The sequence below is a fragment of the Manis javanica genome, chromosome 4, assembly GCF_040802235.1.
Source record: "Manis javanica isolate MJ-LG chromosome 4, MJ_LKY, whole genome shotgun sequence".
Classification (NCBI taxonomy): domain Eukaryota; kingdom Metazoa; phylum Chordata; class Mammalia; order Pholidota; family Manidae; genus Manis; species Manis javanica.
Genome location: NC_133159.1, coordinates 85,954,797 through 85,971,608, shown reverse-complemented (window position 1 = coordinate 85,971,608; position 16,812 = coordinate 85,954,797). Strand labels below are relative to the sequence as shown.

The following is a 16,812-nucleotide window of genomic DNA, read 5'->3' as shown; positions in this document are numbered from 1 at the left end:
CCATGAGGTCTACTCTTTTCCCCAGATATAGGCAGTCTGTTGCAGCCTTCTTTCCTGTTGCTCTCTCAGGACTAGTTGTATTTGCTATATTTTCATATTATATGTGGTTTTGGGAGGAGTTTTCTGTTTCACCTCTCACACTGCCATCTTCAAGCCAATCTAATTCTCTACTGTAACTCAGTTTTAAGTGTATGGCCATTGGTTCTCTTTACTGCTAACCTGGCTTTCTCTAGTCTTTTTATTTAACAAGTAACATGACTCCTCATTTTTGAGTAACTGAAGCTTTTTGTACCAAAACTTTTCAAAACTATTTATTTGAGGGGAATCATAAGTTGTATTTTTATTTTTAAAAACTTTATGTATCGACTTAATGGGAGGATATTGAGTGTAACCTAAAACCTGTTTTCATTATGCAAAGACATGTTAGTGAACATTCATTGTTTTGGAGCAACCCAATTCTGCCTCTGATTTTTGGTTTCCCATCCCACTTCTAGAATTGTCATTATGCTAGGCCATTACTCTCCTTACTCAATTTCTGGAAACACAGATAACCAAGTTTTTTTATTTTTTTATTTTTTCTTTACTGCTGCTCACAGTGACACTGCCAAAAATATAGGTTTCATTTTACAGTATTAATTTTATAGAAAGTTAACTCTATGTCACTTGGTGTTTCTAACCTAAGTTTGAATTGCTGATTGAATATAATTTGGGAGCAATGACAAATGAATAGATTCTTGGCAGTGCCAACAGTTCCCCAGAAATTGTTCCCCATGTGTCCCTGGACATTAATTACCACTCAGTTCTTGGGCTAAGGCAAAGATAATTTCAAGTCACAGGCTCATTAAGTGATTGTGATGATTCTGAGGAATTTTGTTGTCAGCTTCAAGATCTATTCCTTTAGATAACCACATGTTCAGCTTCTCAGATAGAATGATAATAAAAACAGATAAAATATTTTAAAATATGAATAACCTTCCTGAAAAATATTATTTTTCAAGGCTACTTTTTTTTTTGAGAGAGCATCTCTCATATTTATTGATCAAATGGTTGTTAACAACAATAAAATTCTGTATAAGGGAGTCAATGCTCAATGCACAATCATTAATCCATCTCAAGCCTAATTCTCATCAGTCTCCAATCTTCTGAAGCATAACAAACAAGTTCTTACATGGTGAACGAATTCTTACATTGTGAATAAGTTCTTACATGGTGAACAGTACAAGGGCAGTCATCACAGAAACTTTCAGTTTTGATCTCGCATTATGAACTATAAACAATCAGGTCAAATATGAATATTTGTTTGATTTTTATACTTGATTTATATGTGGATCCCACATTTCTCCCTTTATTATTATTATTTTTTTTTATTTTTAATAAAATGCTGAAGTGGTAGATAGATGCAAGATAAAGGTAGAAAACATAGTTTAGTGTTGTAAGAGAGCAATTGTAGATGATCAGGTGTGTGCCTGTAGACTATGTGTTAATCCAAGCTAGACAAGGGCATTAAAACATCCACGGATGCAGAAGATTTCTCTCAAAACAGCGGGGGTGAGGTTCTAAGCCTCACCACTGTTGATCTCCAATTTCTCACCTGATGGCCCCCCTGTGACTGTGCCTGTCTTAGGTTGTTCCTCCCTTGAGGAATCTTACCCGTCTCTGGCTAACCAGTCATCTTCCGGGGCCATACAGGGAGATGTAAAGTTGGTAAGTGAGAGAGAAGCCATATTGTTTGAAAAGGTTAGCTTTTTACTTCTTTGCAGATTTATGCCCTGTGGCTTCTATGCCCAGCATTTGTCTTGAGGTATCTTTACCACTTGGAGGAATTACGATACTCGGTAAATTCGATATGAGGCACAAATTCTATTTAAGGGAAATAACCAAGTTTTTTAAGCAGAATGTGCTACAAAGAGAAAATCTAAATGCCTTTCCTTTGGAGCAAGTGGTTTTAATGCTGAGACTGTGTGGCAGCTATTTTAGGTATTCTGGGTCTGAAGTTATGTGCAAGATTAAGTTGCCAGAATGTTTGACCACCAGCTAAGTGGAGAGTTACTATAGCCAATTAGTCTTATTGCCTAGTTTTCTAATTGAGGAGTCTTGCCACTAGAGGGAAGTATTAAGGGAAGAGACAGAGGGACATAAGCTGTAGCAGAATTCTTTTTTAAATGAATATCTTCTGCCATTATATTGCATTTATCCTTTACCATCAACATCTATCATTATGGATGATTTTCTGTTATAATGCTTTATGTATATAATCTCATTAAATCATATAGTTTATTACCTGTATTTATGCAACATTGAGACCCACAGATGTTAATAACTTGTCTGTGGTCACATACCTAGTAATTAGTAGAGCTATTTGGCCCCAACTCTTCCCAATTCTTAAGCCCATGTTCCTAATCACTTTGTTATACTGAGAATTCTATTCAGAGACTATGGGTATAAGCTTCGTTCTGTATCTAGAACACTGGGACTGAATTCCTAACACTACACATATGCATATTTACAAAATTCTGCTCTAACACAAGTTAGGTGTCCCATAAAGTTTATAATATTAAGTGTTAACCAGGATTAATAATGTTTTGGAGTTAAAGAAAAGTCCTTTGACGTAATAGCATTCCAAGAACATAGCATGCATTTAAGTCACTCAGTAACATACATTGCATAATACAATGCCTGTGCATAGTAAGGGAATGTAGCTATAACTCAATTTTGTGCAGTCAATGAAGAAAGGTCCCCCTAAGCAGCTCTGCAGGGGGAAAGTGTTTAAAGTGTTTTATGAAAATAAACTGTTTCAAACACCCTGAGTGCTTTAATATTTCAAAACATTTTCTCTAAAAGGATTTCCCCATTTAAGTGAATTGATTGAACTACTTAATGTAGTTCTTAGAAATCATTTTTGAAATATGTAAGAATGTTGCAATTTCCAGTTTTAATGTTTTTACTAATTCAAATTACTTTTCTTTATTTAATCTGAAATAACATGGTTTTATTTCAAATTTGCTTCTCATGAAGAATTACAGCAACACTAAATTGACAATCTTTATGACAAAAAGTGCTTATTTACCAGAGTTCTTTTGCTCTTTGTTAAAATTTCATTAGGCCATCAAAACTGTATATTCTAAATCAACTGCTGAAGGAATAAAAGCTCACATTTTTAGATTGCACTAGAACCATGAACATCACACCAGTTAGGGAGAGTCATAAAATTTTAGTTTAGACCTAACTCCATCTCCCTTTGAGTATGTTTCTACATTGGTAAAATCAAGAAATGTGCCCTGCATTCTTGTAACATTGTTATCATCAAAGGAGAAAATATGTAAGAAAACAAAACAATAACGATTTTGTTAGAAAATGATTTAAACTGGTATTGAGTAAGAATGGTATTTTAGTACTTGATTGAAAGAGCTTTCTTCCAACCTACATGACTATTACAAATAATATATGAGTAACTTCTCACAAATAAGTTTATTATATTTAAAGTCAAGTTATTTAAAAGGCAGTACTACCTGGTGATATATCAAAGTGTTTTCCAGAAAGGTGAGTAGCAGTCAATTACATGAGGTTTTGGAAATATATAATAGCCTTTGTATATGACATATTTAAGCACTTACACATTTCTCATATTTCAGCAAATATGCTTTATTCAAGATAGTATTTATGATTCCTACAATTGAATCCCCTCAATTTCCCTTTGGATCTTTGTTCATAATGCTGATCTTTCCTAGTAGTTTCTCCAATAACTAACAGATGTGGACAAGACACAGGGTTTCTCAAAGTCTAACAGAACTAATGCCTTGAGCTACAGTAGTTGTATTCCAATTTATTTGACCAGAAAGAAAACATACTAGGGCCGTGAACTAATGGAAATATCACAGACTGAGTCAGTCCTCAGATTAAATGCCAGCTCCTCTTCACCATCAGTTAGGTGTGTGTCCTTGGGCCAGTCCCTTCATGTCTCAGTCTCACTTTTTAAATCTATAATATGGGGGTGGGGGAAGATAACCTATCTTCCATAGTTGGGGTGAAGATTGAGTTAAGGTATTGTATATGCAGTACGGTATTTATGAAATATTAGGTGCTTGTGGGAAGGAAAAATAATTCCTCTACTCTCTGAATTCCTAGCTGAGATGCCTGTAATCAAATACAGATTAACAAGAGAAAAATGGAAGTTTATTAATATATACTTCATGTACACATGGGAGATACCAGGTGAAAATGAGTTACTCAAAAGTGGCTTTAGAATTCAGACTTAAATATCTTAACAGGGAAAGGGAAATGTAGGCTTCTTAGGGGAGAACAAATGATTTTTAGGAAAGATAAATGGGCCCTTTCTAGAAAGAATAAGCAGGAGGTATGATAGTCTGTGACAATTTTTGTCTGAGTGTGATATGCACTTCCATCTCCTCTTCTGTAATTAGAGTCAATTGTGGATGAAGCTCCCGGGAGGGACTATATGACAATTGAGATCCTCTTGAAAGATATGTCTTTAGGAAGGTAAGGGAAGTTCAGAGAAAGTCCCCTGCATTTGCTGTACTTCATGTGCTTTCAGCTCAAAATAATCAGTATGCCAAAGTGGCATGTTTGGTGTTGGCATGTCCCAAACTCCTGTCATCATTTTGGGGTGGCATAGTCTGCTATCCTTCATTCTCAATACAAGGGATTTTTTTTTCCTTCCTTTCCTCTTATGGGACTTGGAGAGCTCCATGGGGCCAGTTCATAGACTAATGAGGAGGAATAAATAGACTTGCTTCACACAGTTGCAGCTTTGGCAAATTTTTATTCGCTTAGAATTGAATGTCCAAGCAGACTCAGTTGCCTGCTGATTTTCAGAGGTTTAGTCTCTAATTGACTAAGTTCCACAGATTCTGCTATACAGCATTGATTTTCCAGCATCAGACTTTGACAATAAATGCTCTAAAACTCTTCATTGTTTTTGGTTGCAAAAATACATGCCAATAGCCCAAGATAGTTTTTCTTTTATCAGTACTCCAGAGTTAAAGACTAGAACAACCAAAGTGGCATTATCCATGCAAGTAAAATCTTCCACAGCATTCCTTAAACTATATTCAGAGCAGAGAAAAGACTTCAAATGCTAAATCATGTTAGGACACCATTTAAGATTATCACAGATTTTATGTGATTCTGGTAATTCACATTTGATTCATATTTCATGCTATTTATAAATATAAATGAAAAATTTACTAGGGGAGTGTTATAAATATAAAGAAGCTTTCATTTTTTTAACTTGTGGAAGCTACTTGACTTTAACAGAAATGAAGTAAACACCAGGTAATAATAATCATGAAATCGTACCAGGTACCAAGAAACACCGCCTCCCTCCACCCGTTTGTTTTCCCACTTGGAAGTAGCCCAACTATTAGGTTATTTGATTATTAACTTTAAGTTGAATTTATTTATATATTATAAACTACTAAGCCTGTTTTTGAAAAACATTTAACTAAAGAGTAAAATTTTACCTTGTTACCAGATTCTGAAGAAGATGTGGTTGAAACTCCTGCCGTCTCCCATGATGAACACACGCACCAAGAGATAAAGGGCCAAAAAACGCTGGCAACTCCTGCAGTTCGCCGCCTTGCAATGGAAAACAATGTACGCTTTCTTAATATTTAAGTATGAGATTACATGGAAAATACACATTTGTACCTATGAAAAATTAGCTAGCTATCCCATGCTGAGTTGGCTCAAGTTGGGGTTGAAGAAAACAAGAAAATGTTTTACTGAATTGTGATCATTGCACAGAAGTACTCAGTGAGAATTGAGAAGAAACTGAATTTATTCCTATATTGAGCAGTGGGATTTTATCATTCTTTACCAGAGCCCAGTAGTAGTCAGGGCTACTGTTTATTGAGACAGGCATTTGGGTGCATGTGCTTGACTGATGGAGGGAGTGAACACCTTTACTGGGATGGAGGGACGCAGCACAGGGAAGGGAAGGGAAGGAAAGGGAAGTGGGTCGGGTAAGGGTGTGGTCTCAAGGATCTGATCCAAGGCTGATGGGAGAATCACAGAATTGTACTGAATTGAAGTAACAAGGCCAGCCTTTTGTGTTCGCCCCTACTAGACAGTCAGGGGCCTAACCTCTAGGGCAATGTGGCTCTCAGGCCCAGTGATACATATTTACATATTATCTCATTTAATTTTCACTTGAACTCTAAATTAATGGGGCTATTCTAAGATTAAGGTCAAATTACCAGTTCAAGTCACACAGGTAATACAGTGGCAGAGCCAGGATTCTGAAGTGAGTCTCTGTGGCTGTAAAACCAGTGCTCTTAATCATTATGTCACTACCTCAGCAACTGCTGCCTCCATTACTTGAGCACATAGGAGCTGGACACTGTACACGTAGTATCTCTAATCCTCACAGCAACCCTGCAGGTGGTCTGGATTATCCCCATTTTGCAGATGGGAAAGGGCAGAGAAGTGATGAAGTTGCCTAAAATCAAGTAAGTAGCTGAATTGGCGGATTGAACACATTTGTCCAGTTCCAAAGCCTGAGTTCTTCCCACTTTGTTCCACAATGCAGTTTTTTTGTTTATCTGTTTTTGAGAGAAGTAAGTTACAGCGGGGGTGAGGGGAATGACAAAAGGTTACATTTGGAAATAAGTAATGAGTCATTAAAATGTTTGTATCCTTTAGCCAGTTATCCTACCATTGGGGAAATATCCTAAGGGAACAATCTAGATTACATTCTTCCAAGTGTTTTAAACAGACAAAAATTAGAAGGCATGTATGTGTTCAAAAATCATAAATAGCTACAGATTATGTACAATGTAGGTACTGCATTGTTAACATAGGAAAATGAACAGAACATACAGTTACATTCAACTGATGAAATTCCATTTAGAGACTTTAATGATGGATTTCTTTCTTTTTAGGTAGCTTTATTTTTAGTACTAAAATGTATCATTTTTTAGATTAAGTTGAGTGAAGTTGTTGGCTCAGGAAAAGATGGCAGAATACTTAAAGAAGATATTCTCAACTATTTGGAAAAGCAGACAGGAGCTATATTACCTCCTTCACCAAAAGCTGAAATTGTGCTGCCTCCACCGAAATCAAAAGAGAGAACCATTCCTGCAGCAATATCAAAGCCTCCGGTCTTCGCAGGCAAAGACAGAACAGAACCCATCAAAGGTAATGATGATGACAGGAAGGTAAGGCCCTACTATGATTTAGTTGGGGGGATCTACTGCAATAGATCATTACATATTGTGGTGTTTTCAGTTTTTACTGAGGGGAAGTTCAAATTCAGCATCTTAATTTCTTCTAAAAAGAAATTAAAAATTTCTTTTTAATTTGAAAGCTTTAATTTACGCCATCAATTTCTAAAGAGTAATAGGTTATCAGGTTTCTTGGAATATAAACTTGTCTCCAATAATTGTTCTGTTTGAAGTCTTGCCCAGGATATATTAAACATTCATTATTTCTAATTAACTTTCAAAATAACTAGTTCTGATTTGTTATTTATAAACTCTTAGGATGGTTACCTTCCAGAAGAGTGGCTTTACAAGAAAGCCATCAGGTAAATACATGGCTTGCATTCTTTTGAATTTTTTAAACCCCGCAGCACTGAAAGCAGTCATGTCTTACACTATTATACTTGACCTTGAGTGTTGTGCTACAGTCGGTACTTCAGCATTGACATTAGTGGCTGTCATGTTATGTAGTGAGGATGGTAGCTCCAGGAGGACGAGTTTAGTTGAGAGAGCAAATGATGTTAAAGAACCTTCTGTTTCAGCAAAAAATATTAAAGGATTTAAGAATTTAAATATGTACATATTTTTAATGTTTTCTAGGCTTTCACAAAGCAATGGTCAAGACCATGTCTGCAGCCCTGCAGATACCTCACTTTGGGTATTGTGATGAGGTTGATCTTACTGAACTGGTTAAGCTACGGGAAGAATTAAAACCCGTTGCTTTTGCTCGTGGAATTAACCTCTCATTTATGCCTTTTTTCTTAAAGGTGAGATTTCATTCATTTAATCATGTTATGCCCTTCAAACAAGGCTGGAATAGGACATTAAAATTTTGTTTTGCAAACGTGAAATGTGTCAACTATGGATTTGAATAAAAATGTTGCTTCTCATCATATCACATAGTTAGAAAAATGTACATTATTTATTTCATAGGAATTTATAAAATTGCAATATCTGTGTCATATTTTTACCAACTCTTTTTGGGCTAAATAAGGATTGTCCTGCCAGTTAAGTAAAGCCTTTAATTCTGAAAGGATCACTCCTGGTTTGAGCAAAAATGAGACTTGGTAGTGATATTGCTTATCAATACATGCATACATTTTTTATTTATTTAACAAACATATTGAGGCTTGGAATCATTTCTAGTATTAGCCCTGCAACCAGTATAAAGAGTAAGACCAGCGGCTGACCTTAAGCAGCTCACAGTATAGCTCACATTAACAACTATTTATAAGGCAGCTACCATGTTCAAATCTCATACTAAGCATGCTGTATACATTACCTCTGTCAACTCTCAAAAACCCTGACATGTAAATATTGCTTTCCATTTAAGGAAATTGGAGTCCAGAGAAGTTAAGAAATTTGTCAAAAATATATAGCAAACAAGTGGAGAAGCTAAGTTGCAGATTCTGGTCTATTTTACTTAAAATTGCATGCTGGTGTCTCTAACGCTGATGCGGCTTTCCTCCAGCCCTTTCACCACACTGATCAAATTATTATGTTATCCCCTGATTCTTTTCAGTGTTTTCCCTTCATTGCTGTCAGAGTAGTTTCTAAACTCCTCACAAATGTGAGTCTCTGATGCTACATGTTTAATTTCCTCTCTCTCACAGCCTCACCCTCTTTTCTAGTCAGAGTAAGCCACACATGGGTCTGGAATATATGGACACATGACCCCACTCAAAATGCCCCCTCCCGCCCTGCCCAAATACCTATATATCCTAGACAGCACACTTTGTTCAGGTATAGCCTTCTCCAGAAGCCTTCTGTGGCTGTCATGGTTTGGGTTCAGTAATCTTTTGTTTCCCATTGCAATTTATCTCATTATAGCAAGTGTTTACTCAGTTGTCTCTTCACTGAACCCTGAGCTTCATGGGGTCAGTACTGTTCTCCTTTAACTCCAACTTTTTAGCAACTACCTGACAAATAAGTGGATACTCTGTAAACATGAGATGTAATAGATATCTATAAATGAGAGATCTGGACTACATTAGCTATAGAGAGTCATCTGTAGAGGCATGGCAATTGAAACAGGTAGATGGGGTCACCCAAATTATGTGTGAATGAGAAGAAAATAAACCTAAGTGTTTTACGTCAGTGTTTAAGGGGTAGGTAGAAGTTAAACTGGCAAAGGACCTTGGAAGAGGATGAGTAAGGTCAGTAGTATGACAATAAGAAAACAGGAAAGGGTCACTTAGAAGTCATATTGCTATGTAGCAAACCACCTCGAAATTTACTAGTTTGAAGCAAGTCATTATTTCTCGTGAGCAGGACTAGGCTGCTGATCTCGGCCAGAGCTCACTCCTGTGTCTGCAGACAGTTAAGTAGGGTGGCTAGGGGTGGGCTGGTGTGGGATGGCCTCAGCAGAGATGACTCATTTCTCTTCCTATGTCTCTTCCCTCTGCCTGGCATGCCAGCCTACACATATTCTCAAAGTACAGTCAGGGATAAGAGAGGAAGCAGAAAAGCTCAAGCACTTTTTCCAGCTCTGCTACATCAAATTTGCTCTTATCGCAGTGACCAGCCAGTCACATGACTAAATCCAGCATCGGTTTGCCGAAGGCACCACCAAAGGGCATGTATGCAGAGGTGTGAAAGATTGGGGCCATTGATTCAGCCTCATGCCAAAAGAAAGAGTCTTAAGAGGGGAGTAGATGACAGTTACATGTATCACCAAGGCTAAATAGGATAAGGGATGGCAACAGGCTATTGAATTAGTATTTAGGAGGTCATTGGTGGCCTCGCCCAGAACTAGTTGAATAAAGTTTTGTTGAGGTAGAAGCCTCAACAGTTTTTTGGTGAATGAATAGATATTAAGGATGAGGAGACAATTAAAAAATCTAGTAAAAGGCGGACTGGACTAAATACAGAGAGTAGTTACGATGGTTGGGTAGATGGAAGAAAGTTTCCATCTGTTCCCTCCCCTCCTGCGCACCTTAAAGGAAAAACTGAGCAGATTTGTAGGCTGAGGGAAAGAGCTTCAAAAATGTAAAGTTAGGAATATGTGACTGACAAGTGAAACTGCTGACAAATCTGTTTCAAAGGGAAGATAGATGAGTACTTTAATATATTGAATTTATTATTGTTTTTCTTCATTGTTCCAGCAGTTTAAGTGAAAGATCTGATCTTTATTTTTGAAAATAAAAATTTAGTATGCTTTATTTGTTTAAAAAATTTTTTTCTACCTCTATGAGCTTCAAAACATTTGGAAAATATTACAAAGTATTGTACAGGGTAAAAAATGCCTCCTTGTCCATGGACACACACCCTTTTGCAAAAATTGGATTATACCCACAATACTGTTTTTGTGTAACACTTTAATTAACCTTAGTTATGGATTTTTATATAAAGAAGATTAAATTATAGTTATCAAATCAAATGCTTAATACAACTTCCCTTAATTCTGAGGATATGATTTTCTTTTCCTGTCAAGACCATTGACCCAGACAATAATACTTAACACAATGCACATAAAGAACTCTTAATTGGACTAGATATGACAAGTTGTGGGGGAGGAGAATCTTTTTAAGGACAATCTTGAGCTTTTTTCCCCCTATTTTTTAAATTGAATGCAAGGCATGACAACCAAATGCAGTGTGTGAACTTTGATTAGATCCTGGGTGGACAGAGAAGCATCTATAAAGAACATTTTGGGACGGTTAGGGAAATCGGAATACGGACAGAAGAAGAAGGTCTTATGAGAAGAAAAAGGGGGGAAAGGAGAGAGATCAAGGAAGACTGCAGAGTGGGAAGACAGGCAATCGTTCAGGGAGGTGGGCTGTAAAGTAAAGCTGGGTCCTTGCTTGACCAAGTACTTCAGGTCGGACACTAAGCTCTGACAGTGCACCCAGAAACCCTCTCACTTGCTCTTTCTACACAGGGAAGTAGCTTGCTGCCTTCTCGTATTTTAATTCAAAGTGGTCTTATTTGAACTACAGGTTTACTTCTCACAGAAGCCTTAAGACTCTACATGTAAATGAGGAAAATCACAGAATTTAGACATTTATTTTGGAACTTTGGTCAGTCTGTGTAGTCATTTTGAAAATCTCCTTGATATTTACAAACTGCTTGACTACTTTATCTTTTATTCTTAAATGATTAGGGTGACCCATTTCTATACTACTTGAAGGTAACATTGGGAGTCATATGCTTAGATACATAAAGACTTGAAATTAAACTCAGCCTAAATAAGAGTTCTTTCCCTTCCTGCTTCACACCTCTTCTTACTGCCTCAGATTCCCTATCCTTACTGAGTTGAAAGTGCTGATGTTGTATTCTCTTTCTGTTAAACAGGCTGCTTCCTTGGGATTACTCCAGTTTCCTATCCTTAACGCTTCTATGGATGAAAACTGCCAGACTATAACATATAAGGTTGGCCATGTGTGGTGGAAAAGCTCTTGCTGTAAATAGAAGGTGGGGCAAATGTGCTTGTAGGTTAGACAAGCTTTTAATGGTCTTTTTTAGCCTGGATTTAAAGGTATGGGATAAAACATTCAACTGAAATAGAATTTCTTGTTATTGTTGTTAGTAAGATTTATTGGTTAATAATAATACTGTTCAGACATGCAGATTACCATTTTTGAGCCCTTTTGGTTTTTTGCTTAAAATAATGGAAATATACAGCTATGAGGTAATGGACTATGTAACCGTCCTATATATCCTCCCCTCAAAAAGAATAATCTCTCTCAAAATGGAATTCCTAACATCTTTAAAACAAGAATAATTTAAACAGAAATAGGAAATGTAGTGAAAATTCAAATTTATTTGAATGAACTCTTCTGTTTGGAGTGTAAGTTTATTGAGACCAAGACGCTTTTTGGGATGCTTATACTTATATACTTATTTATATTTCTCATTAGAAATATACAACCAAGAAGTGACCTTATATATTCTAAAAATCTTCCCATATGATTAATACAATTTCTGGGTTAAGTATATACTTGTTGCAAAAAATTTTTTTAAAAAGTAATGTTTACTTTCAGTCCCATGACCCTGACATAACTGACTGTTTATGTGGAGATTTTATTTTTACAAATTTAACTTAAAATTTTTTTTGATTGGACTTTCTTTTTTTTCATTTAATCTATTATGAACATCATCTCTAACCAAATAAATATAACATTGGTATCATTTATTTAGCCAATGACCTGTTGATAAACTCTTGATTGTTTGAAGTTTCTCCAACTTACAGTCTGAACTCAGCCTCCCTCTGTATCTCTATATACCTCTGTATTTATCTCCTGAACACAAATTTTGATAAATATTGGTACATATTGTTAAATAGTCCACAGAAAATCTATACCAGCTTACAAATCCACTAAATGTATAGAAATAACCAAAAAAATATTTTTGAAGTGCTTTAACAATGATTTCTCTTAGATCATCACCAATATGGTAAAAATAGTTTTTAGTAGTGTTTTCATAGGACAGTGGAGGTTGATCCTTTCTTTCCTGTTATCTTATGAAAAGGCCTACTGTATAATTTTTTTTAGGCTTGTCATAACATTGGGATAGCAATGGACACTGAGCAGGGATTGATTGTCCCTAATGTGAAAAATGTCCAGCTCTGCTCCATATTTGAGGTTGCCACTGAGTTGAACCGCCTCCAAAAATTGGGCTATACAGGTCAGCTCAGTACCATTGATCTTACAGGAGGAACATTTACTCTTTCCAACATTGGATCAGTAAGTAATAGTCATGTTTAAATTCATAAACTGTAACTTAAGATTTCTGATCATGTGTTCAATTAAAATTACAAAATTTCATTTGCCAGTTTATCCTCAAAAGCTTAATTTTTCTACTCTTTTTTTTTTTCAAGATTGGTGGTACCTATGCGAAACCAGTGATACTGCCACCTGAAGTAGCAATTGGGGCTCTCGGAGCAATTAAGGTATATTTATTTAAAAATTAGCAAAAAATATAAGCAAATTGGTAAAATAAACACAAAAGAGAGTAACCATTTCTGTGGTTTTCCCTTTTGTCATGGCTTGAGTGCGATGTTTGCCTTTGTAAGCCAGTTGTTTCTTCCTAAGAGCAAGGCCTATAATTCCAGTGGCTGCCTCTGTGTATTATAAAGTGGTGGTGGTCTGGATTGTTTCCGTATGGATCCTGCTCACAACGATGGGAAAAATAGGAATTGGCATTTTCAAAAGTCATTTGGGACATCCATTTGCCCTCTATTATGAAGAGGGGCATTTGTCTCATCTTTTGCCACTGCTGTTGCTGAGCTTGCACTTGGAGCGTGTGAAGGTTGACTCTTTATTCTCTGCCCTATTGTAGGCCCTTCCCCGATTTAACCAGAACGGAGAAGTATACAAGGCACAGATAATGAATGTGAGCTGGTCAGCTGATCACAGAATTATTGATGGTGCTACCATGTCACGCTTCTCTAATTTGTGGAAGTCCTACTTAGAAAACCCAGCTTTTATGCTACTAGATCTGAAATGAAAGTTAATAGACATCGTTGAACTTTCCAAGCCAAAAAAATAGGTAGAGCCCAGCTATGCAGCACATGTTCTCCATTACTATTTGCATTATAAATAAATTGTGTTGTATGATCAACGTTCCAAGACACAGCGTTTATCACTACTCCGTTCAACTTTTTACTGAAAATGAATGGTGTGATAGTGCTCTGGGGGCTGTCAGATTTATAGGTTGTAGTCTGACTTACTACAGTGCTGCGGTCTTTGTGTCAATGGATTGAAACTAGCAAGAACAACAAAATTAATATTACTAAAAGACAGATAGCCATATGCAGTATTTGCCCTATTCTTTTTCTATAATTTTTTATTTTAAACTGACTTTTAATGAAACTTCTCAGTTACACTTAGTTGGGAAAAGGAATTTACATCCAAAAATATTTTCCATTTCCCCACGATAATGCTAAGTGTTATATAAGTGCAATTATGCTCATATTTTAAGATATCCAGGAGTATGTTGCTCTGTAGCAATTATCTGTAAATGTCTTATTTATATAAATTAATATCTTTTAAAAGGGAAAATCATAAGCTGATATTAAAAATGTCCAATTATAGTTTTATAACCAATAAGACTATTCAAGATGTTTGTTTAGGATGGATATATTTTTTAAATTTTGGTAACATTTTGGTGTTTTGTTGGGAGAAAATGTCTCCTTTGCAAACTTGCTTCATGTAAGGAAGGTACTTTAAATGTAGTAGCCACTGACATTATCTTACATTCTGACATCCACTGCCTCTTAACTTTTTTTAACTTTCTTGGGCTTTGGTTAAAAAAAAGAAATTAATGTCTATTGTATTCTCCATCTCCTGAGAAAATGTGAATAAAAGGAGAAAGTCTAATAGGTACTTATGGACATTAAAGTAAAATGATAAATTTTATACAGGAATTAAAGTATCATCACGATCATTTTGTTAGAGGCCCATTTTAATCAGAAATAGCATGAAGATGAGTATAATCCAGCATTTTGGTTTGCATTCAGAAATCCAGTTTGTTTCTAATATTGTCTAATTGAATAGTATATAATCAAGTGAAGTTTTTTGACAGCAAAAGAAGTTGTTTTAATGTCTGCTTGATATTTTTCAAAATGGAAATGATGTATATATAAATTAGAAAATAATCAAATTAACATTTTTATTTTTAAAATTTAGATAATATGAAGGGTTACAAAGAAAATAAAATCATCCATAATTATACCACTGCTGCCATTTTGATCAAGGTATCTACATACATAGCTTTTCTTTTTATAAAAATTGGATCATGCTTTATCTACTATTGTATAATTTGATTTTTTTAAATTTAACATTATATTATGAGTAACTTTACATGTCAATAAACAATTCTACATTATCATACCTTTACATGGCTGCATAGTATTCTAATGTGTGCATTTATTATATATTTAAATATTCTACTGTATACCAAGCATGCTGCTAAGTACAGGGCATGCAATGCCTGCATTCATGGTCCCTGCTTTCACTGGGCTTACAGTCTAGTGGAGGGAACAGATATTAAATAATCACAAAAATAAAAATATAATCATATCTCTAAGTAGAAAACAAACAAACAAACCCGAGTCCTCTGAGAACCTATAATAGCAGTTACTGCTCCTGTCTAGGAGGATCGGAAGAGAATATGCCATAATTTAACCAATTCCCGGTTGATAGCATTTAAGTGAAGAATGACATGATCAGTAAAATTTTCACCCTCACTTAAAGAATATGAAAACTGGGAGAATAGGAGCCTTGAAATGAGTGTGTAATATATTCCCCTGATGGTCCAGCATTACTGGGTCAAGATATTCTTTACATTTCTCAAAACAATCTTTGAGCTCTCTGTTCTATTCTAAATCTCTGCCATTACCACCTTCTCTTTTGTCTTATTCATTGAAAATTCAGAAATTTTAAGGTTTTGCCTCTCGATGGGTGTAGGGCCTTTAGGAAAGGAGGATTCCCAGGGGGCCAGGAGTGCAGCCCTAGCAGGAGTGTTGATCCATAGGGCTCTACACATTGTTGGGTAGGTAATGGGTAGAAAAAGGCCTTTGCTGTATTCCTAAAGGTTGAAATTAAGGGGGAGAAACCAGAAAATTATAGTCCTTCACTAATGTGTCTAGAGGTTGAAAAGTACTATGTGTCCATGGGGGAGAAGCCAAAGTTACTGGTTCAAAATTATCGTTGAGTGTGGCCAACAAGAAAATGAAGCTTCCGCTCATGAAAAGCATTCCACCCATTTTGAAAAGGAAGCCCAGGAAGAAAGGAAGTTTGAAGAACAGAAGCCAAAATTGGTGTTAATTTCCACTGTATAGATCAAAATGTACCTTATCTTGGAAGATTCCAAGAAGTGGTTATGTAGCAATATAGCCCATAGGCCTGTTTAGGTATTTCCCATGGTGTTCCAATCCCAAAGAGCACTAAATGGATTTCTTTGCTGACTTCTGGGTAAACTCGGGTTTGAGAAAGAGGTCATGGTGCTCAGCACTAGTCCATAACACCAGAAGTACAAACCTTTCCTCAAAATTGTCAAAGGCTTTTGAAACATTCACCCTGTAATTGATTAGCTAGTTCATTCTGCACATATTTAATTGAGTGTGTATTCGGATCCAGGCCCTGGAATAGATACTATGGCTAGAGAAGAAGAAGACAGGTGAGATCTCTGCCCTAATGGCAGAACTTCAGTGACCAAGCCTTCACCAGAAGTGGGTCTGTGCCAACAACGTGGAGAAGAGCAGGGCGTTTAGAGCTGACTGGTATTTACAGTCAGTTCTTGGTGGGTTTGCTCCTCCCCTAAACTGTCTTTTCTTGCTGAGGCTGGATCATGTGTCTTTCTTTAACACTCTAGTCCTGCCTCATAAATCCTGCCTCACAAGCCACACGTGCAATAGGATAGACTCCATCCTCAGGTCACACAAACCCAAGCCATTCAAGTTTTTGAAAATGTTATGTTCAGGAGTTGCTTTTCATGGGACAAGAAACATAGACTACACCTGGTTGACCCTGGACCATTTAGGAAGCAATCTGGGAGGACTGTACTGTCTGAGCATAATATTTTCAGAATGCACCTAAAAGAGCATTTGATTACTATCAACGAGTATCTGTCCTCTGTGCTCACCATACAGTGG

The 16,812-nt window shown here is 36.2% G+C and overlaps 1 protein-coding gene across 2 annotated transcripts in view; it reads left to right on the top strand.

Moving 5' to 3' along the window:
• DBT (dihydrolipoamide branched chain transacylase E2) overlaps positions 1-15,055 on the top strand; it is a 47,920-nt gene extending 32,865 nt beyond the window's left edge. For both annotated transcript variants that reach the window (XM_073234356.1, XM_073234357.1), the window contains 7 exons: positions 5,492-5,613; positions 6,939-7,155; positions 7,818-7,984; positions 11,511-11,588; positions 12,710-12,901; positions 13,036-13,107; positions 13,497-15,055. In XM_073234356.1, coding sequence (XP_073090457.1) covers positions 5,492-5,613; positions 6,939-7,155; positions 7,818-7,984; positions 11,511-11,588; positions 12,710-12,901; positions 13,036-13,107; positions 13,497-13,664 — 1,016 coding nt within the window. In that variant the 3' untranslated portion in view covers positions 13,665-15,055. The remainder of the gene's footprint in view (positions 1-5,491; positions 5,614-6,938; positions 7,156-7,817; positions 7,985-11,510; positions 11,589-12,709; positions 12,902-13,035; positions 13,108-13,496) is intronic.
• The last annotated feature ends 1,757 nt before the right edge of the window (positions 15,056-16,812 follow it).